This window comes from Mobula birostris, chromosome 12 (genome assembly GCF_030028105.1).
Source record: "Mobula birostris isolate sMobBir1 chromosome 12, sMobBir1.hap1, whole genome shotgun sequence".
Classification (NCBI taxonomy): Eukaryota; Metazoa; Chordata; class Chondrichthyes; order Myliobatiformes; family Myliobatidae; genus Mobula; species Mobula birostris.
Window position 1 is genome coordinate 90081031 of NC_092381.1, and position 26983 is coordinate 90108013.

Genomic DNA, 26983 nt, shown 5'->3' on the forward strand with positions numbered 1-26983 from the left:
TGAGTTTGATTTCTAGTTTCTCATTTCTAAAGAAATTTCACCAATGTGTAATGTTAACATTGTTTCTTTTTTCACATACACTGCCTGATGTGTTGAGTTATTTCCAGCATTTGGTGCCTTCCTTGTTAGATTTCCAGAATCTGCACATCTTTTGTTTTTAGAAAATACTTCACATTAAGAGGTTGGGGACTTTCACCATCTTCTGCTCAACTATTTTCTGCTTGGAAGAAGATACAGTGTGTGATCTTCCAAACTGCAATTGGGAACATGTTATACTAAACCCATTTTAATTTATGATGTTTTCATGGCCTAGAGCTACTTTTATACCAGTGCCTAAGAAGAATAATGTGGGCTGCCTTAATGACTATCGCCCGGAAGCACTCACAACAACAGTGATGAAATGCTTTGAGAGGTTGGTCATGACTGGACTGAACTCCTGCCTCAGCAAGGACCTGGACCCATTGCAATTTGCGTATCGCCACAATAGGTTAACGACAAATGCAATTGCAGTGGCTCTCCACACAGCTTTAGACCATCTGGACAACACAAACACCTATGTCAGGATGCTGTTCATCGACTATAGTTCAGCATTTGATACCATCAGTCTCACAATCCTGATTGAAAAGTTGCAGAACCTGGGCCTCTGTACCTCCCTCTGCACTTCCTCACTGGAAGACCACAATCTGTGCAGATTGGTAATAACATTCCTCCTCGCTGACAATCAACACTGGCACACCTCATGGGTGTGTGCTTAGCCCACTGCTCTACTGTCTAAATACACATGACTGTGTGGCTAGGCATAGCTCAAATGCCATCTATAAATTTGCTGATGATACAGCCATTGTTGGTAGAATCTCAGGTGGTGACGAGGTGGCATACAGGAGTGAGATATGCCAGCCAGTGGAGTGGTGCCACAGCAACAACCTGGCACTCAATGTCAGTAAGACGAAAGAGCTGATTGTGGACTTCAGGAAGGGTAAGACGAAGGGACACATACCAACCCTCAAAGAGGGATCAGAAGTGGAGAGAGTGAGCAGCTTCGAGTTCCTGGCTGTCAAGATCTCTGACTATCTAACCTGGTCCTATCGATGCAGTTAGAAAGAAGGCAAGACAGTGGCTATACTTTATTAGAAGTTTGAAGAGATTTGGCATGTCAACAAATACACTCAAAAACTTCTATAGCTGTACCGTAGAGAGCATTCTGACAGGCTGCTTCACTGTCTGGTATGGAGGGGCTTCTGCACAGGACCGAAAGAAGCTGCAGAAGGTTGTAAATGTAGTCAGCTCTAGCTTAGATACTAGCCTACAAAATACCCAGGATATCTTTAGGGAGCAGTGTCTCAGAAAGGGAGTATCCATTATTAAGGACCTCCAGCACCCAGGGCATGCCCTTTTCTCACTGTTACCATCAGGCAGGAGGTACAGAAGCCTGAAGGCACACACTCAGCGATTCAGGAACAGCTTCCTCCCCCCTGCCATCCGATTCTTAAATGGACTGAATCTTTGGACACTCCCTCACTTTTTATTTAATATAAAGTACATCTGTTTTTGCACTTTTTTTGTAATCTATTCAATATACGTAATTGATTTACTTGTTTATTTATTATTATTTTATTTGTTTATTTTTTCTCTGCTAGATTATGTATTGCATTGAACTGCTGCTGCTAAGTTAACAAATTTCACGTCACATGCCGGTGATAATAAACCTGATTCTGATTCTTTGCAATGATTTGCATCATTCTTTCCACCTTGGCCTCAATCCCATTGTTTCCCTACCCCTGTCAATACAACAAATACCAAAAGTATGTACAACTTATTAAACATTACATTTCACAAGAGATCATGCAGATACTGGAAATCTTGTTTAACATACACAAAATGCTACAGGCATTCTGTAGGTCAGGCAATATCTATGGGCAGGAATAAACAGTCGATATTTCAGGGCAAGACCTTTCATCAGGACTTCTTCAATTCATCCAGCATTTTGCATGCATTGCTAAATATTAAATTTTAATTTCTTACCAACAATCACACGCATTGTTGAAAATTGTGTACTTAAAATTTATGTCAGATTCACTCGAATCTTGATTGGAAGTAGGAAGTGCTCAAGACTCAGGTACAAAAGTGTATGTATTTTTAGTTCTATTTCGCATTTATCATTTAGAACTTTCATGTTTTGAAAAATAGAATTGAAAAGAAGATAACAATATGCCAATTAGCAAAGATGAGATTGCTTCCAAGAGGAGTGATGCTGCTCTGCAGAGTACACAACAAAACCAGCTGGTTTTCATTTAGTCTCTTTTATTAATAGACGTTCACTGATTGATTCACTGAAACAGTATCTTTGTGACAGACCACTTAATGCAAAGCCACTGTGTTGCTATGGCAACTGTGCAGCTCAAAAGTTTTAGATTCTTAGACATGATATTTAAATGCTGTTATAAAGCCTAAAGGTTAATTCATTGCTTTTCACAATCCTACATTTGCATCCTCTCCCACCCCGTAATTATTCTCTGAAAAGTGCAAACTTCTATCACTGATGTGAGCAAGAATTTGTCCAAACCTGATGTTAATTAAGCATCAAAGCTATTCTTATCAGGGATTCGGTACTGAAGCAATTTCATCATTGTCAGTCGAGGGGTGTAGGGGAGGGATGTGTACAGAAAAGCTGTCATTTTAATGAGGTCCACCTATGTATCACTGTTATGTGATAAAAGGTAATGACTGCATTCTTGTTTGGGGTATCAAACAAAACAAGGTGAAAAGTGGATCAAGAAGAACATTGTTCAAATTGGAAATACCAAGATTCAGCTACTTAAACTGGATAGGACATTTGAACTATTAATGAAGGGAATAGGGACTTAGTGACAGGTTCAGAAGACTCAATCTATCAGTTCACTCTGTCAATGGAGTTTGAACTGAGTGCGGTGTCCGAGTCTAGGCTTCTTAAGACTGCCCAGCTGGAGAATTGCATCTTGGATCACTTACCAGCTCAGACTTGACTCAATATCCAAAACCCCATTTATTTCAAAGGAATTACTAGGCTGCACAGGAAGATGCAACAGGAAGATAATTGACTGCACTAATCTGCATGCTGTTGCTGAAAAATCTGATAATGATGAGAGTGACACAGAAATGTGTAGCCTTGAGATTTAAATTGTGAAAACTAACAGGAGACTAGAAATATGGCTTAAACCAGGATTAAATGGTAAATTAATTAAAATGGAATTGGACACCGGCTCAGCTGCTTCAGCCATTCCACAAATGGAGTTTGAAAAGCATTTCAAAGATACTAAAGCCTGCAAATATCCAAGAACTTATACTGGAGAAAAGATATTGGGGTAGGTCAGTGGTTAGCACAATGGTTTACAGTATAGATGACCAGGGTTCTATTCCCACCACTCCCTATAAGAATTTGTATGTTCTCTCCATGACTGTGTAAGCTTTCCAGGTCCTCTGGTTTCCTCTCATAATCCAAAGACAAACCTGATGGTAGGTTAACTTGTCATTGCAAATTGTCCCGTGATTAGGCTAGGATTAAACGGGGGGATTGAATTGTTGGGTTGCTGTGGCTCAAAGGGCCAAAAGAGCCTGTTCCATACTGTCTCTCAATCAATCAATAAATAGATATCCAACTAACAATTCATACTGGAGTAAAGATAACTCCTGTGGGAATGACATTGATAACAGTGAAATACAACAACCAACAAGCCACATTGGACTTGTATATGGTAAAAAGAGGAGGGCCAGCATTGTGGGGTTGTGATTGGAGATCCATCTACAATTTGAATGCCACATCTCCTGCAACACAGTGAGCTGAAAGTGAATTAAGATACTAGATGATGTCACAACAGTGTTCAACGATAGCATTGTAAAATGCAAATATATCAAGATAAAATAGTGTTAAATGAAAATGTCATATCCAAGTTTTACAAAGCCCATCCTGTTCCTTATACCATTCATGATAATGTAGCCAGTGAGTCACATGGAGGCTGAAGGAATACGTTCTAGGTTTGGGTGGAACCCATGGGAAAAACCGGTGATCCCAGAAGCCAAGAAGAATGGACTGTCAGGATCTTTAGTGACTTTAAGGTCATCATCAACCCAAAATGGAAAGTAGATCAATACCCTACGCCCAAGATAGAAGATATCTTTGCAAACTTTTCTGGAGGAAAACACTTCAGCAAGAGAACTTAGCTGAGGCATACCTAAAGATGGAGAAATAAGAACAGTCCAAAGTGTTTCTCACCATAAGCACTCACAAAGACTTTATCACTATAATAGGTTTACACTTGCATTCTGGTGGAAAATTATGGACCAGGTGATGTAAGGTTACCCTGGCACTCAGTATTACCTGATGGCATCATTGTTACTGGTAAGAATGACAAAGAAAGTCTTCAAAGCCTCAAGACAGTGTTAAAAGGATTAGAGAATTTTGGGCTTAGAGCATGATGCAACAATTGTAAATTATTTAAACTGACATTGCCTACTGTGGTCAGAGTATTGATGCACAAGATTTACACAAGTGTGCTGAGAAAATTCAATCAGTGGTGAATGCCCAAGGCCAAAGGACATGTTATAGTTGTGGTCCTTTTTAGGATTTTTCAATTGCTATAACAGGTTGTTGCCAAATCTGCCTACTGTGCTCCACCCCTAGAACTCCTTATTGCAGACTGCAAAGAAGTGGCAATGTACAAAGCAGGCTTTCAAAAAGGCAAGGGAAATGGTGACATCAGACACTGTACTCACACTATGAGCACATTGTCCAGTGAAGCTTGTCTGTGACACCTTACCTTATGAATATCCCATGTTATGAATGATGGAAGTGAACACCCCTTAACTTTTGCATCACATTCTCTTACTGCTGCAAAGAAAAAAATGTATACACTGATTGATAGAGAGACATTAAGTCCGGTGTGGGGTGTAAAACCTTACAACCAGTACATGTAAGCAAGAGAAATTACCCTCAATACTGATCATCAACCAGCAGAAAGATATTCCGTTAACAACAGCAGCACGACAGAGAAGGGCTCTGTTTCTCGGCGGACACAATCAAAAGTCTCCCTATTACGGCAGAGATAATGCAAAGGGAAACCGGAAAATACCCCACACAGTCTCAAGTTGACATGACAACACAAAATGGCTGGAATGTGCAGAAGAAATGAGCTAATTAACCCACACACCTTTGCCATGTGGGTGGAAATTAGTGCATTTGCTGGGAGGGGGAGGTATCTGATACAGTCAAAGGGAGAACATGCATACCAACAAAGAGAGCAGCCATGGTCAGGATCAAACCTGGGTTTCAGGAGCTGTGAGCCTGCAGCACTAACCATTGGGTTTTGCCAACTGTCACTGCCTTGGCTTTGTGGGAAGTGGTGGGTGCCCCTCACAACACTTTGTTTGCACTGTGACACTGAAACCAGATTGCTACCGCCCAGAGATTAGCTCTTTGTATCTGAACAAGGTAGTTGTGGGTATGTGGGGCAATGGGCAGCTGTTCTATGTAGGTAAGGGTGGGGTAATAGGTCTGTAAGGTCCATCCCTTGTTATGGTCTGAATGAATAGAGGCAGTGAAACTCTGTCAAAAAAATAGAAGATTTTGCTTCTGCGGCATATTTTGTACATTCACGAGAAATTCACCCTCTTAATTTCTTTCATGGACACCGATTAAGTGTGCAGGAGGATTAGTGAAATGAGCAAGTTACAAATATATTGTTGCAACAAATTGAAACATTGCAGCTGAATGTCAGCAATGCATGGTTAATTGGAAACATTTATCTGACAATTGTAAGTAATTGGAAGAACTCAACTTATTTCTAATAAAACTTAAGTGTGCCTCAGAATTAATTTCAGACTTGTAATAATACTAATGTAGTCATTTCTATACAAGGAAAAACACTGTCAAGCAGAGAACATCTGTTAGGGGCATTGGAACTGAAGCCCTTTCAAAGTTAATGTTCTGCAATGTTAATGTGCATAGAAAAAGTTGGGCTATATTTGCAATTCATGAACAAATCTGTGTGTAGAATAATGTTTTATTTGATGATGAAGATCAGCTTTATTTGTCACATGTACATGGAAACGTACAGTGAAATGTGTTGTTTGCAGCATATTAAATCAGGCAGGACTGTGCTGGGCATGCTTCATGCTTCATGCTTCTGACACTAACCAAGCATGCCCACAACTCACTAATGGTAACCGTACATCTTTGGACTGCGGGAGGAACCCAGAGCACTTGAAGATAATGCAAATGACTTACAAGCAGTGGCAGGAATTGAACACCAATCGGAGAAGGCTGGCTGGCATTGTAATGTGATGTGCTGACGCTGCATGACTGTGCCGCACTGATGAATTTCTGTTCATATCTTTTAAGCTTGAGCATTGAGATAGAGCACCACGGAAGCACGGTGGCTAGTGAGACACTGTTACAGTTTGGGGTGTCGGAGTTATGTCATCCTTTGTAAGAAAGTTTGTGTATTCTTCCCATGAGAGCGTGGATTTCCTCTGGGTGCTTTTGTTTCCTCCCACAGTCCAAAGACGCAGTGGTGATTGGTTAATTGGTCATTGTAAATTGTCCTGTGATAAGGCTACAGTCAGATAGGTGGGTTGATGGGCAGCACAATTCAACGGGCCAGAAGGGCCTGTTCCGTGATGTATTTTTAAATAAGTAAACAAATAAATATGAATAAGCATGGTAACCAACCCAGGAACCTGAGTAATAATTAAAGGAATGCATTTGACAGTGCATTTTCTTAGAAGGTATTGTCCAATCGTTTGATGATGTTCATTCCACATAGAGTGATTCAATGGATGTTGTGCTGAAGATCCAATTGTAATAGCATTTGATACAAAGCCACATACCTTACACTTGGGTCAAATAATTCCATATTCTGAAACTCCAAGTGATTCTGGCAGTCTCATATGGGTTTACCCATGCCTGGCCCAGTCCTTCTTTTAATTGCTTTGAATCTAAATGATGAATCTTTACAGGGGACCTGCCCTGGGTCTAGCACATAAATACCACTATGAAGGAAGTACAGCAGCATCTCTACTTCCTTAGAAGTTTGTGAAGATTCAGCACGACTTCTAAAATTTTGATAAATTTCTATAGATGTGTGGTGGAGAGTATATTGACTGGTTGTATCAGGGACTGATATGGAAATCCCAATGCCCTGCAAGAAGTAGTGGATATGGCACAGTCCAGCACAGGTAAAGCCCACCACACCATTGAGCACACCTATAAGGAGCAATGTGGCAGGAAAGTAGCATCCCATCATCGAGGACCCCAACCCCCTCAACCTTTCTGGCCATAGTCTCTTCTCACTGCTGCCATCAGGAAGGTGGTACAGGAGCTTCAGAACTCACACCACCAGATTCAAGAACAGTTATTGCAAATTATTACCCCTCAACCATCAGGCTCTTGAACCAAAGAAGATAACTTCACTTGACCTACCCATTACTGAACTGTTCCCACAACATATGGACTCACTTTCAAGCACTCTTCATCTCACGTTCTCTCTATTTATTGATTATTTATTTATTTATTACTTTTGTATTTATAATTTGCACAGTTTTGTTGTCTTTTGCACATTGTTTGTTTGTCCGTCCTGTCGTTCATTGATTCTATTGTGTTTCTTGCATTTATTGCAGGAAAGTTAATCTGGTGGTTGTATATGGTGATATATATACTGTATGTACTTTGATAATAAATGTACTTTGAACTATGAATCATCTCCCTTCTGCAACAAATTGATGCCTATAGAGTAGAAATTCATTTTAGATTTACCTCTCATCATCTGGGGCTTGCTCCCAGATATTCACATTGAACTTGGCTCACAGAGGTAAACAGAGAAGCATTCTAATTGAAATCCCAACCTAAATATTAACAAGTACAACTAAACCATTGATGGTGTAGATCAGGTAATGCTGCTGTGACTATTACTTCACTTTTTTTTTCTGTCTTACCAAGTCCAAATTTGTAAAGCCAACAATTATTTTTAAAACAGCTGGATTTTTTTTCTGATGCAACACATGCAAAATGCTGGAGGAACTCAGCAAGTCAGGCAGCATCAATGGCAATGAATAAATAGTCGAAATTTCAGGCTGAGACCCTTCATCTGGACTGGACAGGAAGGAGGAAGACACCAGAATAAAAAAGGTGGGGAGGAGGAAGTAGATATCAAGTGAAGCCAGGTGGTTGGGAAAGGTAAAGTGCTGGAGAGGAAAGATTCTGAGAGGAGAGGAGAGTGGACCAGGGGAGAAAAGAAAGAAGGAGGGGTCCCAGGGATAGGGAGGTGATAGGCAGGTGGGAAGAGGTAAGAGGCCACAAAATTTTTTTCTGATTTCACTTCTTTGTTTTCCACTTGCCCAGTTGACAACCTCTCAACAGTCTGTTGGAAGCATTCTTTCGTTCAGTACTTCATTTTTGTCATTTTTCAATATCTTCATTCTTATGTTGAATTACATTCCACTGTAGATCTGAGATTATTTCTATAAAGTTAAATTACACTGTCTGAGTCACAGGATTTTCTGCTCACTGAAGTCCCTGTTAGCAGTCTTGCAATCCAGTAAATCCATCCATTATTTATTGTTGCTGTGCATATTTAATGCATTAAAGAGGAACATATATTAGTGGAGGCACAATTATCATGGCAAGAAACTGACTGATAACTGCATATTAGTTATCATTAAAAAATCCCATCTGAAGAACAAATTTGATTGCCTAAAAATGGTTTATGTGTATTATTTTTAAATATCCAAATGATCCAATGATAGTACATATATTTAACATACCAAAATGGGATAATTAGGTTGACCAACACTTCAGAACTTATGGATTTGGAATAAAGTAGCTTACTATTGATGTTGCTGTTCATATTATTGAATAATTAATTTCATAGAGCACAATTGGAATAAATCCAGCTTTAAACAGATTTAATTTCAATCACTGACTCCAAGAATTTTCCTTCAGCCTCAATTGTTAGTCTGAAATTAACTCACAACTTGCTGCATCTGTGAACTTATTAATCATTTCAGGCAGGTAAAAATAGAAAATGCCAGAAACTCTTAGTAGGTTAGGCGACATCTATGGAGAGAGAAACAGAGTTGGCACTTCAAATCAACTGCTTCCAACATTTTCTGTTTTAATTTCAAATTTCCATCATCTTTATATTTTCATGTACTGTAGAATTTGTCTCCTTGGTTAACTAAGTTCAACATTTTCCCCATAAATTCAAGATATTCTGTAAATGCTGGAAATCCACAGCAAGATACACAAAATGCTGAAAGAAGTTGACAGGTCAGGTGGCATCTGTGGAGAGGAATAAACAGTCAACCTTTCGAGATAAGATCCTTCATCAGGTTGGAAAGGAAGGAAGATTAGATTAGATTAGATTTTGAGGACACGCAGCCCTCTTTCATTGTCATTTAGTAATGCATGCATTAAGAAATGATACAATGTTCTTCTAGTGTGATATCACAGAAACACAAGACAAACCAAGACTGATAAACTGACAAAAACCACATAATTATAACATATAGTTACAACAATGCAAACAATACCATAATTTGATAGAAGAACAGACCATGGGCACGGTAAAAAAAAAGTCTCAAAGTCTCTCGAAAGTCCTAACATCTCACGCAGATGGTAGAAGGAAGAAAACTCTCCCTGCCATGAGCTTCCAGCGCCGAAACCTTGCCGATGTAGCATCCTGGAAGCACCCGGCCACAGTCCGATTCTCAGTCTGTCCGAAAACTTTGAGCATCCGACCAGCCCTCCGACACCAAGCACTGAGCACCATCTCTGCCGAGCGCTTCGACTCCAGCCCTGGCCGCCAGCAACGAGCAAAGCCGAGGATTTGGGACCTTCCCCTCCGGAGATTCTCGACCGCACAGTAGCAGCGGCAGTGAACTGGGCATTTCAGAAGTTTCTCCAGATGTTCCTCGATGCTTCTCACGTGTGTCTCCATCAAATCAGAATTGTTCATGGCATCCTACTTACAAATACGATATCATTTCACGGAGAGGCCACGCGCGCTGCATTGCGTCACCATCTTCTCCTCCCTCCAAAGAAGTCAGAACAAGAAGATGGGGGAGGGAATGTGTACAAGCTGGCAGGTGATAAGTGAAGCCAGGTAAGTGGGAAGGTGGGAGGGATGAAGGGAAAAGCTGAAAGGTGAGAGGTAAAAAAAGATAAAGGGCTGTAGAATAAGGAATGACGAGAGCTGATCATGGGAGAAAGGGACAGAGAAGGGGTACCAAATTGAAGTGATGAGGAGAATAGAAGGAGTAAGAGGGGAGCCAGGATGGAGAATGGAAAAAGAGAGAAGAGAGAGGGGTGAGAAAATATCAGGTTAGAGAAATCAATGTTCATGCCATTAGTCTACCCAAGCAGAATATGAAGTGATGCTCCTTCAGCCCGAGGGTAGCCTCAAGATGACAGTAGAGGAGGCCATGGACTGGCAAGTCAGAATCAGAATTTGAAGTAGAATTAAATGGTTGCCATGGTAAATCCTCCCTGTTGTAGCAGATATTGCAAAGGTGTTCGATGAAGCAATTGCCCAATCTACGTCTAGTCTCACCGATGTAGAGGAGGCTGCACCAGAAGCACTGGATACAGTAGACGACCCTGACAGAGACGTAGGGAAAGTGTCACCTGACCTAGAAGGGCTGTTGGGACCCTGAATGATGGTGAGTGTGGAGGTGTAATGCCAGTTGTAGCTCTCGCCTAATCTGCAGTGATAAGTGCCAGGAGAGAGATCCGTGGGGAGGGATACGTGGACAAGGGATTCACAGAGAAAACAATCCCTGCGGAAAGCAGAAGGTGGGGGGAGGGGGAAAGATGTGTTTAATAGTATGATCCCATGGTAAATGGCGTAAGTTGCAGAGGTTGATGTGCTACGCGGAGGACCGTGGTGTGTTAGGTATAGGTAAGGGGAACTCTATCCCCGTTATGATGATGGGAAAATTGTGTATGGGCAGATGTCAGGGAAATAGAAAAGATATGGGTGAGGGAAGCATCAATGGCAGAGGAAGGGAAACACTGTCCTTTAAAGAAAGAGAACTCTGCAGTTGTTCTGGAATGGCAATCCTCATTGTGAAAATAGATGTGGCAGAAATGGAGGAATTCAGGAAAGGGGATAATGTTTGTACAGGAGACAGGGTGGGAAGAGGTAAAGTCAAGGTAGGCTTATAAAATATATCTGAAGATGTCTGTCTCCATATATTGAAACAGAAAGATCAAGAAAGTGGAAAGAGGTGGCAGAGATGGACCAAGTAAACTGAGGACAGGGTAGACGTTGGAGGCAGAGTTGATAAAATTGACAAGCTTAGCACGGGTGCACCTGTGCTGATGGAGATCGTGGAGAAGATATCGTTGCCAATCCAAACTGATTTGGGATCTTCAAGTGAGGAAGTTGTGGATCTACTTGCATAATAAGGTAGCATAATTGTCTAGGTCCTGAAGCTTATTGATTTAGTTTTGAGGGATGATAGCATTGAATGTTGAGCTGTAGTCGATGAAAAGAATCCTGATGATATAATTGAAGATAGTGGGTACCTTAGACTGCCAATGCAAGAGGTCCAAGATATTGGTAACACTCCAGCCAGTTAATCAGCACAGATCTTTAGTACTTGGACATGTACCTCATCTGGGCCAGATTCTTTCTATGGGTTCACTCTCCTGAGAGATGCATAAATAAGGCTTCTGGATGTCCTGCCCAAAGTTAGTAGCAAAAGAAAGTATGACCTGAATAGCAGGGGTCTTTGATGAAGGTTGCTGTTTTTTGGTGGTAGTGCTGAGTTTGAGTCTCACTATAACAGAATAATGATTACTTTGCACTACAATAGACTCATTTTGGTTCTTCCCTGTAAGAAATGTGCGTAAGTTATGTTTAATTCATGTTTTTATTGTGATTGTTGTATATCCGATGTTATGTGCCTATGATCTGCTGCAAGTACAATTCTCATTGCACCTGTGTATATGTGCACTTGTACATATAATAAGGTTAACTTTGACTTTCACTATGAAGGTTGTGATTAATTAAACTTCAGAAGGAAAGCATCTTTCAAACTCAAAACTTTTGAATATATTTTCCCTTAACATAATAACCGCTGTATGAGTACCGCTTCCCTTACACAGCACGACTGAGGTCTTAAAAATGAACTAAGCAGCTCCATTTTTTAGAGAGCTGTCGGGGTTAGTTTAACTGCCATTGTGTTGTCTGGATGGAGGTGGATAATTTTGTTGTGAGTCACACTACTCAACAAAGAAGTCAATGCATGCTTTGGGGATAATATGTTGGAAACATTGAGTAGGCAGACAGATGGTGACATCAATAACTGTATGCACACACTTTGTGTATATTATAATATTGAGATACGATAGTGGAGTGATCAGTATTCAGATTGCAGACTAAGTCTTTCATTATTACTCTTACGAAAGGCAAACATTCATCACATTCAACTGTAAGGTCAAGTAAGGTTAAAGAATTGCTCAGTTAGGGTAATGAATTGTCAGAAAAAATTATTATAATGTAATTTTTACTTCTGAATGTATAACACTTAATCACCTCCTCTTTTGTTTCAAAAAAGTGACTTGCCATAGAAATAACTATTAAAGAATAGAGGCAAGAATGGGAAAGAGAAAGCAATTAGTGAAAAAAAATCTAAGGCTTCCCTACTGGTATTTAAGTTCTCATCACTTCTATTTTTGCTATTGAAAAATATGCTTTCAGTTAACTGATTTTAGGCATTATTGGCCTTTATCTCACTCAACCTGATCAAAGTGGGATCAAAACAGCAACTGATCTGGTGAATGTTTCACGTTGGCTATATCCACTTTGTGGAAGTTTAAGACAAGGAATTAGCATTACCACAGAACCTTTATCACAGTTTCACCCCAGATGTAATCTCTGTCTGCTATTTATGTAGTGCAAAGAGTATAGAGTTCTATACCAATTTCCTGTTTATAAGACATATTGTAACTAACCCATTGAAAAGAAACCACTAGGGCACAAGAGCCAAGCAAATCTTCCATCCCAACTATCACAGAAAAGCCAGTCAAGAGCTTAGGCAAGGTTTTTAACAGCTCTTTAAGGGACACGACATCCATCCAGGCGAACAGTACCGAGTTGGATGGCTGGCTGAAATCTGTGGAGAAATCTGGCCTACCTGGGAAGTTTAAAGCCTGGGTGTATCAGCATGGCATTCTTCCCAGAATCCTGTGGCCCCTCCTCGTCTATGCAGTTCCGATCTCAACATTCAAAACCTTAGAGAAGAGGGTTAGCAACCACCTCAGGAGATGGCTGAGGCTGTCAAAGAGCCTGAGCAGCATCGCACTCTCATCACACTCATCACACATCACATCACAACAAACTGCAACTGCCCTTCAAATCCTTGGAGGAAGAATTCAAGGTAATAAGAGCCAGAGAAGTGCTACAGTATAGGGACTCAAGTGACCCGAAGGTGGCTAGAGCAGGGATCCAAGTAAGTACTGGCAGGAAGTGGAGGGCAGAGGAAGCTGTTCAGGAAGCAGAGGTGAGGCTGCATCACAGGAGGCTGGTGGGAGTGGTCACACGAGGCCGAGCTGGGCTAAGATCGTTTCGAACTTCCCAAATGGACACCAGAGGGAAGGAAAGGCATCGTCTAGTTCAGGAGGAGGTGAGAGCAGTAGTGGAGGAGACGAGAGCCTGCAAGGCGGTGGGAATGAAGCAACAGGGAGCTTGAACAAGATGGGAGAATGCGGTTGAGAGGAAAGAGACCTGGGCTGATCTTTGGAAAGCCGAACTACACCGCATCCAATTTCTGATCCAGGCAGTGTACAATGTGCTTCCAAGCCTATCAAACCTGCACACATGGGGCAAGGCAGAGTCATCTGCGTGCCCGCTGTGCTCCAAGCGAGGAACCCTGGAGCACATCCTCAGCAGCTGCACAAGAGCACTTGGTGAAGGACGGTACTGATGGAGGCATGATCAGGTCCTGAAGACCATCGCTGAAGCCGTCAGCGCAGGAGTTGAGTGGGCGAAGCAGTCCCGACCCTCCAAGCAGACCATTGCCTTTGTCAGAGCTGGGGAGCAGCCAATACCCGCCAAAAGAACATCTGCAGGTATCCTGACCTCTGTAAGGGACTGGCAGCTGTTGGTGGACGTCGAACAGCAGCTGAAGTTCCCCAACCATATCGCAGCCGCCACCCTGTGACCAGACGTTGTCCCTGTGTCTGAGTCTACTAAGCAAGTGGTGCTGCTGGAGCTGACAGTCCCAAGGGAAGATCGCTTGGAAGAGGCCTTTGAAAGGAAACTCTCCAAGTACGCAGGACTGGTCAGCAACTGTCAGCAGGCTGGATGGAGAGCGAGGTGTCTCCCAGTAGAGATTGGTTGTAGGGGATTCGCAGCCCGTTCTTTAGTTAGAGCCTTCAGCATTTTGGGCATCAAGGGAAAGAGGAAGAGGAGAGCCATCCACAGTACCACCGATGCGGCAGAGAGGGCCTCAAGATGGCTGTGGCTCAAAAGAGGGGAGCCATGGAGTCATAAGTAGCTAGCCATCTGGACACAAGCTAGGGTCTGATCAGCCCCGGCTGGGTCACCTGGAAGAGGGTGTATAAGCATCAGTAGATGTATGTACACAGTGTTCCATAGATATTCTTATGAACCAGTCCATTCTGTATCCAGCAATATTCATGCATGGTTGAATGATAATTAAACTTGAAACTTGAACCATCTGGACAGACAACTGACAATATAAATACTGGAGAAATATCATCTCCATACAGAGTGAGTCTAACCATCTGCCCTCAATATTCTTTGGTTTCCTCTAAGATACTACAAATACCACAGGTACAACAGTAAGTCAGCTGCTGGGTAGCTTCCAGCAAGTGAATCACTTCCTGACACGCTAATCCAGTGTTTCTCAAAGTGAGCAATGTCACCCCTCCGGGGGCAATGGGAGTATCTGAGGGAGTGGTGTGATGAGGTCACTTGCTAGCAAGTGGGGCAAATGAGGGAACACAGGCTTCATTTAAGACATTAATTTCTTATTATAAACATTTGAACCTCAGTGCCTCATAATTGATTATAATGATCACGTAATAACCTTATGTCTTGCTAACCCACCGTTCATTTAGACTTTGCTCGAAGCATGTTGTAGTTTTTGAAAAGCAATGTGACACTTCTGTATTTGGCAATATCATGAGAAATCTGGACTGAAGAAATTGTGTAATTTCCGGCCCCAACCTGCACATTATTCTCATTAACTACTGTAGGACAGGTTCCTAAGGTTGTCATAGTGGGAATGGTAGTGGGATGAGCTCCCACTCCCTATAAGGTGCTCTAAATGGCGCACATCTCTAACAGCCTCTGACAACCAAATCCAACTCTTGGCTTTCATGTGTGGCTTGGCTATTAAGCCTGACAAGAGAAGGAGCAAAGGTGGACCACTGGCACCTCAAAACCAATTGCTTTGGGCAGGTGGGGTTCATCAGCCTTGGATGGTAGCCCACCTAAGAGAAGGATAACTCTGATTTTAAACCTCCGCTGCTTTGCAACCATACCCACCCATGGGAAAGGCTTCTGGAGTAAACTCCAAAGAAGAAATCTGGAGCTGAGATCCCTAAGGCAGTTTGATGTTGTTTACAACTTCACTCTGGCAACCTCTGCGACAACACTAATACCAAGCTTTATTGGCACTTGCCCTTCTCTTAGACTACATCAGTGACGTGGAGAGGGGGAACCTGCTGCATGGCCAACAGTCGGTTCTTCAAATCTTCCCACACAGGCTTGCACCCTGGAGAGGACACAGTCCACCAAAGGAACAAACTCATGATCCCCTGGGATCGACGATTGCCTACATACTGTAGGACAGTGTCAGCTTGTATGATTCCCATACCTGAATCACACAATGATGCAATTCCAGTGAATTGGGGTATAGCATTCAATGGAGTAAGGCTTAGAATCTGCCTTTTCAGATGGTCTTGACCGCATTTCTCTAGCCCATGGCCCAAACAAGATAATGCTACACACTTTACATACCTTCAGCAGAGAGTCAGGTAAGCTATGATGATGTCATAACTTTCTCCTTTATTAATTGAAGTGCTTGAGGTTTGGACTTAAACAATAAGCAATTGACGTGGTCGTTAATACATAATGAAAGTGGCAGAAGCAAACCAAATGAAACAAAGTATAGACAGTATAGTGTGAAGTATCTGAAATATGGATTTATTCCACCACCAAGCAACCAATATGTCCACTGAGTGAAGAAGTTTTTTTTCAGATGAGGCAATGAAACTGTCCGGGCTCCTTGAGAACTTGAAGAGAATGCACTCTGATCTTTGCTTATTTTTAATAATTAAAACCAAATAATTAAAGCAATTCTGCTTAATGACAACTTTGTTTAAAGACGAATAAATGAAATTGTGAGAATATCGAAAACACATTGTGTAGTATACTAAGGACAACAGAATTTGCTCTGCAGTTGGATGAGGCAACAATGCAAGGCAATGAATCTTTGCTTTTTGGTTATGTTTGCCTCATAAAAGATGGAAACGTGGTATGAGAGTTGTTTCTTGAAAGGGGACTAGAAACAGTTATGAAGGCAGAGTCAGTTTTTTGGGTTGTTGAGAAATTTTTCAAAGAGGAAAACAATACACTCACCAGCATTCTTGCTTGTGAAACAGATGGGGGCACCATCAATTACAGGACACCACTGTGGGATTATTACTTTCTTGGAAAAAGCTGCACCTGACAGATTTACCATATACTGTGTAATTCAGAGACAGCACTTCGTCGCAAAAACTAAAGTGATCAGCTGCACAAATCATTAAATACTGTTATCAAAGTGGTAAGTAAAATTAGGCCCCATGTTCTCAATTCTCAATTATTTTGAGAGCTTTGTAGTGAGAATGACTGACAGTTGCTATTGCAGACAGAAGTCAGAAGGCTCTCAAACAGAAACTGCCTGAGGTGCTTTAATGCACTTTTCAAAACTATAACAAAATTCTTTAAGGACTTGAATACTTCATTCAATAATGAACTCAAGAATTTTAGGCATGACATTGCTCATTTGTCAGAATTATTTGCAAGATTAATGAACTCTGTCTTCAATTGTGAGGAAATTATGTGAATCTTATCCAAGTCGAATTAGTCACCCCTACACTTCTGTCCAAGTTAACCCTATTTAATTGCAACATTGGTTGTCACGACCTTTTCCAATTTTCGAACTTTTCTAAGTTGGAAGAGAAAGAAAGAATACCAGATGATCTTCAAGTATACTGTGCCTACCTGTGTGAGTGCATAAAGACATTTCACAGAAATTTCGAGGTCTTCTCTTGATTCAAATTCCAGATTGGTTAATAAATCCATTCCTGATCATTTGAACTGAGGAATTAACAGGAAGGATGGAAGAAGAACTGATCTCAGTACAAAATGACTTCAAACTGAAGCTGAGGTTCAAAAAATCATATCAAAACTATTGGTTGCACAAAGAAATCTCAGAACACTATCCTGCACTGTGGAAAAAGATCAAGATGATCTTTAACTCCTTTCCAACATCATGTTTAGAGGAGTGCAGTTTCAATGCAGTTGCCCAACTTCTTTCAAAGCAACAAAACAGACTGCAAATTGCTGAACTTGGAGATCTGAGGCTCCTATGTGAAAATCAGCCTGATATCACTGCACCAAGACCATCCATCTCTTGAAAGTTGAAAAAGCAATGAAGTAGTGAATAGTGGGACTACCAATGTGCACTCTGAAATTGTTGATGAAAATTGTTTTTGCTGTAATTAAATCAACAGATAATTTTATTTGCAACTTTCAACAGATTTGAATACTTTTTGCAATTATTTGTCACTGCTTTGAATTTGAAGTTCCTGTTTTCTTTCACTGTGCATCATAGATCAAAATTCTTTATAGTTTTTTATGTAATGGCCAGAAAGGGAGAAGGGGTCACTGGGGATATGGTCTGGGGAGCCAAGGGAGCAGTACCGCAAAAAATGATTGGGAACTACTGCCTAAGTCTTTCACCCACCTTTATGGCATGTAGCAGAAAACCCTCCACAGATCTGGATAAGTGTAGTTCCAAGAAAATTTGAGAATCTTGGTACTAACCAATTAAAGCTGCCCACTTGAATTTCACATCATCCACTAACATTCCCTCCACTACCAGTGTACAACTGCTGGAGTGCATACCATCTACCCCAAATCACTGCCACACTGGCTACTCCAACCTCTCACAAACTTGTGATCTCTGCCCAATGACAACAAAAGCAGTAGGCATCATGTTATAGATTCATAGAGGCAGAGGGTCTTTCAGCACAGAAAGAGGCCCTTCGGCCCAACTGGTCTGCAGTATTCAACAAAGTTAAACCCTTTTGGCCATATTTCTCCAAACATTTCTTCCCCATGTATCTGTACTAGTTTCTTTTAAATGTTGTTAATGTACCAACCTCAACCACTTCCATTGACCTCAACCACTTCCATTCCTTCAAGTTCTGATTAAATCTGTCCCATGTTATCGTAAACCTATGTCTTCTAGGTCCCAATTTCCCAACTGTGGAAAAGAGATACACTTTCACTCTAATCCCCTCATGATTTATGCACCTCAATAAGATATCCCCCTTGCTATTTTTACATTTTTTAATTTAAGAAAATATTTAGAGACAAAATACGACAATAGGACCCTCTGGCCCAACAAGTCCATAGCACCAAATTACAGTCATGTGACCAATTAACCTACTAACCCATAGGTTTTTCTAACATGGGAGGAAAATTCAGCACCCAAAGGAAACTTATGCAATCCTAGAGAGAACATTCAACCACCTTACAGACAGTAGTGGAATGAACTTGTGTCACTAGCCCAGTAATAGACTTAAATTCAGTGGCCACTTTATTAGGTGCATGTGTAGACCTTCTTGTTAATGCAAACATCTAATCAGCCAATCATGTGGCAACAACTCAATGCATAAAAGCACTCAGATGTGGTCGGGAGGTTCAGTTGCTGTTCAGACCAAACAACTGATTGCTGGTGCCAGACAGGGTGGTTTGAGTATCTCAGAAACTGGTCATCTCCTGGGATTTTCACACAGAACAGTCTGTTGAGTTTACAGAGAATGGTGCAACAAACAGTAAACATCCGTTGAGTGGCAGTTCTGTGGGTGAAATCGCCTTGTAAATGAGAGAGGTCAGAGGGTCTTTTAAGAGACTCCTGGATTGCTACATGGCATTTAGAAAAATAGAGGGCTATGGGTAACCCGAGGTAATTTCAAAAGTAAGTACATGTTCGGCACAGAATTGTGGGCCGAAGGGCCTGTATTGCGCTGTAGGCTTTCTATGTTTCTATGAGACTGGCCATACTAGTTCAAGCTTACAGGAAGGCAACAATAATTCAAAAACCACACATTACAACAGTGGTGTGCAAAAGAGCATCCCTGAACACACAACACGTCAAACCTTGAAGTGGAGGGGCTACACAGACATACACGCAGTGACCACTTTAGTAGGTACAGCATGATAAATATTCTCCTACACCACAATGAAAAAGTCCTAGACTGCACAACTTCTCTATGTAACTCAGTCACTTAGTCTGGGCAACATTGTTGGAAATCCCCTCTGTTACGGAGGATTTCAAACTCATATTCCTGAATCAGCAGTCTAGAAGTCTGAATGTTAGTCCTGCTGTTTTAACCAACTTACAAAGGAGGGAAACTGTGTAAACAGATAATTTGGATACCACCACACTGGTGCTTTAATAACTTAACAATGTAGGTTTCTTTGCAGCTGTCTGGAAGGTTTTTCAATGAGACACCGCACTATATTTGTCAACATGATGAGGACAGTCAGTTGGTAAATCCGGTGGGGATAAAAATTGTTGGGAATGGTGAGGGTGGAGCACCAGATGAGGGATGTGGGACAGGTGACAGAGGAGTGCCAGGGTGGGGGGATGGCAAGAGTGCAGACACACCCAGCCCTGAGACACCTGGCAAGGTAATTTGATTCCAAGTAATTGGCTTATTGATCATAACAGAATGTTTCTCTGGTGCTTCCTGCTTCCTCCCCTCTCCATTCCCCTACCCCAACTATGCTTCCCCTCTCTCTGCCCCCTTCCCACTCAGTCCACAATAGAGAACCATGATAGAATCAGGTTTATCACCACTCACATGTGTCATGATTGTTCTTTGTGGCAGCAGTACAGTGCAATACATAAAATTGCTGCAGTGCTGTGCAGGACTCAGGCACCCTAGCTATATATACTGTACCTTTTGCACAGACTTATGTAGACTTTTGCACAGTACTGTGGATGAAATATTTATGCCTTAGTGGAACAATAATTTGAAATTCAAAGTCATAGTAACCAAGTAGAGAAAGATGAGAAGAATTGCTACAGGAAGGTTGAATGAACTGACTGTGGGTGCAATCGTTGAAGAGCTATTGTACTCAAATAGTCATCAAAATACACTCTATCATAAGCTTTTGAATATTTTCTAACGAGATGTATATATCAATAGAGGTCTATTACATATATTTCAGGAGGGGGCAATCTGCTGGATTCATTTAAAAAAGTATGTTTTATTTTCCAAAAAAATGTTGGATTATTACTTCTTTTCTGTTAAGTGAAGTCTCCTTACTTGTTGACATTGTCACATTCTCCTCTCTCTCTTTTCCAGGGGGGGATGATTGCCCTGCTATTGGCAATCCTGTTCCTTGTCTTGGTGCTCTACACTCGGCGTCGGTGGTGCAAGCGTCGCCGTGTCCCACAGCCGCAGAAGAGCGCCAGTGCAGAAGCCGCGAACGAAATCCATTACATCCCATCGGTACTGATGGCGGGTCAGAACCGGGAGAGCCTGCGGAACTCCCGGCTGCAGGGGCACAATTCCAGTGGGTCGATCAGCATCCGGGAGACACCTATCCTGGACGGTTATGAGTATGACATTGATGACCTTCGGCAGCAACTGCAGAGGGAGTGCATGAACGGCGGGGAGGATTTCGGCAGCCAGGTGACACGCACGTTGGATTCACTTCAGGGGTGTGATGAGAAAACGTGCTTGGATCTCACTCCAGGTCTGTACCAATACATCACTTTACTTAAGATAGGGACGTATGAGGTAATGGGTGTTAAATGAGTGAATAGTTCTTGAATGTGTAATTGGTTTATTATTGTCCCATCTATCATGTTACAATGAAAAACTTTGTGTTGCATTCTATTCATATAGATCATTTTAACACATCAGTACGTCAAGGTAGTACAAAGTAAATGCAATAACAGAGTACAGTTACAGAAAAATTGCAGTGCAGGCTGACAATAAGGTGCAAGACCATCACAAGGCAGATTATGGGATCAAGAGTCCACGTTATTGTACAAGCAGACTATTCAGTAGTGGGATAGAAGCTGTCCTTGTGCCTGGTGTTGTGTGCTTTCAGGCTTGTACTTGCTTAATCCTTCCCAAACTTAGTGTTGATTTGAATATGAAAATGTGTATCTTGAAGGCACAGCTGACAAACAAAATTGCAAATTGTAATAATCTTTGTTCAAAATTTTTGTTTCTCTCTCTATTGCATGACCCCCACCCCCACCACTGCAAGTTCAATAGGTACTCCGAACAGCATCATGCTTGTGGGTGTCATTCAGTGTTGGAGATTCTGCAGGGTCACTGGAAGATCCACGCATATCTGTGGCATAGCAAGTGCAGCCTGGGAAATCTCCATAGGCTCTCTGAACTTGCCACTGCAGAAGTGACCCCAGGCTATAAAATTAAAGAGTGTTTGGTTAATTTTAAATGGTTACCTTGTGTTTGCAATGGAGGCCTCCTCCCTTGGGGCCCACTGAGAGAAGTCACTGCAACTCAGCTGCCTTGTTTTGTAGCAGACTAAATTTTTATCTCATGTCAGAATCAGGTTTAATATCACAGGATATGTCATGAAATTTGTTGATTTATAGAAATAAGAAGTAGTGAGACAGTGTTTATGGGTTCAATGTCCATTCAGAAAATGGATGGCAGAGGGGAAGAAGCTGTTCCTGAATCATTGAGTGTGTGCCTTCAGGTTCTTGTACCTCCTTCCTGATGGTAGCAATTAGAACAAGGCATGACCTGGGTGATGGGAGTTCTTAGTGATGGGTGCTGCCTTTTTAACACATCGCTCCTTGAAGATGTCCTGGGTAATACAGTGGCTAGTGCACATGATGGAGCTGACTAAATTTACCACTCTCTGCAGCTTACTTCAATCCTTTGCAGTAGTCCCCACCCTCCCCACCATACCAGATGGTTAGAATGCTCTCCATGGTACATCATGGGGTAGAGATTCAGTTTAATGCACTAAATATGCAAAATAATTTATTCATGTCATTCTCCACTTCTAAAATCCAGATTCATTGGTCAACATATCTCAGCATTTTAATGCAAATTTATTGGGTATAATTGAAAACAAATGTTTACCCAATGTCCCTAATGGATCAGAGAAGCAGACACTGCCAGCTTAGATCTTTTGTTGTTACCAGCCACATGAGGAATGGGATAAAGCTTCCACTTTTTACAGATCTAGTTTTGAAATTTTCAGAGTTATTTTGAAGAGAATGCTATTTCAGGGAAGTTCTGCTGGAACTGCAGGAACAACCCAGTGGAACTACAGGACTAATCTGGCAGAACACAGGAGAAAGTAGAATGCACCAACCAAATTTAAATCACCCTTTTTTATCATGATGTGAACAAATGTGTATGCTTATTAGACATCTCAGGCTTTGAGAATATATTTTACACAGTATTTACAATGTGCTACATCAATCAGGTAGCTTTTTGTTGGTTCTTTCTGTAATATTTCAGATGCAGATATCTGACAAAAATATTAACTGTGTTTCTTTATCCATAAATACTGCCTGATCTTGTATGTGTATTCTGGTATTATCAGTTTTTATTTCAAATTTCCAGCAGCTTCTTTTATTTTTTCAGTCTATATCTGGGGCACCATGTTGAATTTCCCTGTTCCTTTATGTGCTTTGACTTCAATCTACTGTTCTCGTGAGATGTTTCCCAAACTTTCTCAAGTGTTTATCATTCGCTAAATCTCAGTTCTTCTCTTTGATGGCTTGTAGATTCATGGAGTTGTTGACATTGTGGTCTTAGTATACATGGTGATATTAATGTGTTGGTGAAATTGCTGAGAAATAGCATATAGAGTTTAGGCCATAAGATAAAGGAGCAGAATTAGTCTATTTGGACCATCAAGTCTGCTTTGCCATTTCATCCTGACTGATCCATTTCCCTCTCAGCCCCAATCTCCTGTCTTCTCCCCGTATCCCTTCATGCCCTGACTCATCAAGAATCTATCAACCTCTGCCTTAAATATACCCGACAATTTGCCCTCCACAGACAACTGTGGCAACAAATTCCACAGATTCACTACTTTAATTCTAATGAATGTGAGGTGATTCATTTTTGGAGTAGTAATGAGGTTAGGGCATGCACTATGAACAAGAGGGTCCTTATGGGTATCAAGGAACAGAGGTTTGTTTTCCATGCATTGAAGAAAGTTAAGAGGAATTATGAACAAGATATATAAAATTAAAAAATGGGGTGTAGATAGGGTAGATTACAGGAAATTTTCCCTATGTTAGAAGTAGATGAAACCAGAGGATATACAGTAGATTTAGGGTAAGTGACAAGAAATTTAGAAGAGATCTAAGGGAGTCCTTTTTAATCCAGAAAGTGGTGAGTAACTAAAATACACTCTAGAAAGAACGATGAAGCAAAGTCATGGAGACTATTTAAGAAGCATTGAGGCAAGCATCTAAATCACCAAAGCATAGAAGGGTACAGGGCAAGTGCTAGAAGATGGGATTAATGTGGATAGGTGCCTACTGCTGGCATGGATATGATGGTCTGAAAGGACTGTATCCATGCTTAATGACTCTATAACTTTAATGCCAAAGCAATCACAGTTTACTAAGGTGCTTAAAGCAAAACTGTACCTTCTGCTTTTTGTGTTTTTAAATGATAAATATTCATGGTGTTTTCTCTGCATACTTTCCATATCAGATTTTTTGCAAAGCTTCTCTGAAAATTATTGCTTTAAGCCGTAATTCTGAGATGAGAAAAGACTGCTTTGTTCTGCCAGTCATAGATAGTTATGCTAATTGTTTGTCTTGAAGTTTTGTTTCATTACCATATTTGTTCCTGAAATCTGAACAGCTACTCAACTCTGCATTTTTCATTATGATGTTGGACACTTAAAGGACAGTATGTTACTGTGAGACTTGCATTGGGGTTGTATTCTTTTTGAAATTCTACACTTGCAAACTGGAACCTATTATTGGAAAATGCTTACAAAATGTAATCCCATTTGAATTCTTCATATTACTTCATTTATTAAGGTATAAAATCCACAAGATACTATGATAATTAAATATTGATTTTGAATGAAATTCAAATATATTAATCCTAACATTTTTGCTTGCTGTGCTTTGACTGCCATACACTTTGATTAGTTCTTTTCCCTCAGTATATTGCATAAACATCTGCAATCTGAGTCAGTAATTGACAGTGATACGGATTCTTTTTATTATTCTCGTTGGTTTAATATGACAATGTTGCATCTTTCTCCAGCATGTGATTCTGTTATGATTCTGTTGTATTTACATACAAATCCTTTGTTAAATTCTAATGTCAGATCATCATCTTCATCATCATTATGTGCCCTGTCGTATGACATGGGTGATCATGGTCTCATGACCATGATTGTTCGCGGTAATTTTTTTCTACAGAAGTGGTTTGCCATTGCCTTCTTCTGGGCAGTGTCTTTACAAGATGGATTATCCTAGGCATTACCAATACTCTTCAGAGATTGTCTGCCTGGTTTCAGTGGTCGCATAGACAGGACTCGTGATATGCACCAGCTACTCATACTTCCATCCACTACCTGCTTCCGTGGTTTCCCACGAGCCTGATCGGGGGTGAAGGGCTAAGCAGGTACTACACCTTACCCAAGGGTGATCTGCAGGCTAGCAGGGGGAAGGAGCGCCTTACACCTCCTTTGGTAGAGACTTATCTCCACCCCACACCACCCATAGATGCCCACTTTATAAAAACCAGATTTGAGAGGTATAAAAGAAAATTTACATTTCTTTAGCTGCTTATACATTAGCTTCAAGGAGTCTTAAAGAGCTTAAAGATAATTTAGGACATTGAAGTATAGCAATTGGTTTTCATTGGAAATCAATTTATACTCAACACTGTGATGATACCCAGGTAAGGTGTTAGTTGACAGAAAAATATTGGACAGAATTCTGGAGCAATCAACTCTGCACAAAGCAATAATATAACTTTTTTTTCATTCATCTGAGAACCTTGTTTTCTTTCTTCTAGTTTAAGATTCAGCACCTCCAGTCAACCTGTATTTAATCAATACCACAGAAAGGGGCTGAGGACAGAATATGGAGTAAGACCCTTTGGCTCAGATGTGAGACTGGCACCAAACTGAACTGCAGCTTGCACGTAAAATCTGTTCTAAAAAGACAGGCTGAAAGGATGGATGAGATGATTAGAAAAGTGAAATTAATTTTTGCTGTTGTTTTGCAGTGCTTACTTGATGGAAAGACCAGATAAGCTAACTTGTCTATGTAACCTTAATGGTTTGGCTCCTTGCAAGCTCTGAGAGAGCTGATTTTTTCAAGCTTCTAAAGTCCTCAAATCTACAGTGACCATATAGAGGAAAGGCAATCGTAAAAGTTCATCCCCTGTCACGTGTTTAACACATGATGATTATCATATGTGTGTTGTACTCCATTGACAAGTTTGGAAGAGGATGATGTGGAAAGATTACCCTATTAAGCATTTAATGCATGAAATAGAGGGATAAATTTTCTTCCTCTTTTTACCATTTCGAAGTATTTTTATGATCAAAGTATGTACGCAGTAAAGATTTGTCTTTCCCACAGACAGTCACAAAAAAAAGGACCATGGAACGCATTCAAAGAAAAAGCACATCAGCACTCCAGCCCATGCACAAAAAAATAGTGCAAATGGCAACAAAAAAAGAGCAAAAACACAGAATATAAGAACATAAAACCAAAAGATGTATTCAGTTCAGCTCATTGTTCAATATCTGCAGGCCATCTCGATTTAAAATTGCTCAAACTATTAACAAAAGTAAAAGCAACCAGAAAAAACTAGAAATGCATTATAAGTGAATTAGAGTCTACAATCCGCAAACCACATGGATTAAATCTTCCTCTAGTACTATCCTCTGACTGCATCGAGGAAGAGAGAGATCATTTGAGTGCAAGGACCTTCCCTCAGGAGCAGCGAGCGAGAGGGAGAGAGAGACTGACATACACAGACATCTACCTGTGGTAGCAGTGAGTAACAGACTGGTAGATGACACTGAACACTCACTCGCCTCCACACCCACCACGATGATTTTAAATCTTCCTCAGCACTCTAATCAATGAGATCAGTGAGAGATGGAGTCAGTCATGGTTCATGCCCTGTCTCCTAGCTTCCTGGCCTCCATACTGTAATGCTTTGCTCACAGCCTCGTGGGACCCTCTCAGAGACAGCAGAGCACCAGATTGACAGGTTGGCCCAAAAACCACCACCAGAATATAGATAACAGGCTTCAGCAGTTGAAGAGCCATTACTGAAATAGAAAGAAGTTGTAAAAGAAGTGAAAAGAGTTGCTTCATAACCTGCTTTGAGTCTATCGCGTTTGTTAATGTCTGCTGACACCATTATTAAAGACCTGGATGTGGGGGTAGAAGGGTGGGTTGGCAAGTTTGCAGATGACACAAAGGTTGGTGGTGTTGTAGATAGTGTAGAGGATTGTCAAAGATTGCAGAGAGACATTGATAGGATGCAGAAGTGGGCTGAGAAGTGGCAGATGGAGTTCAACCTGGAGAACTGTGAGGTGGTACACTTTGGAAGGACAAACTCCAAGGCAGAGTACAAAGTAAATGGCAGGATACTTGGTAGTGTGGAGGAGCAGAGGGATCTTGGGGTACATGTCCACAG

General features: G+C 41.1%; 1 protein-coding gene across 1 annotated transcript in view; it reads left to right on the forward strand.

Annotated features, from left to right (window-relative positions):
- astn1 (astrotactin 1) overlaps positions 1–26983 on the forward strand; it is a 2762425-nt gene that overhangs the window by 810100 nt on the left and 1925342 nt on the right. The window contains exon 3 of the mRNA XM_072274559.1: positions 20651–21044. Coding sequence (XP_072130660.1) covers positions 20651–21044 — 394 coding nt within the window. The remainder of the gene's footprint in view (positions 1–20650; positions 21045–26983) is intronic.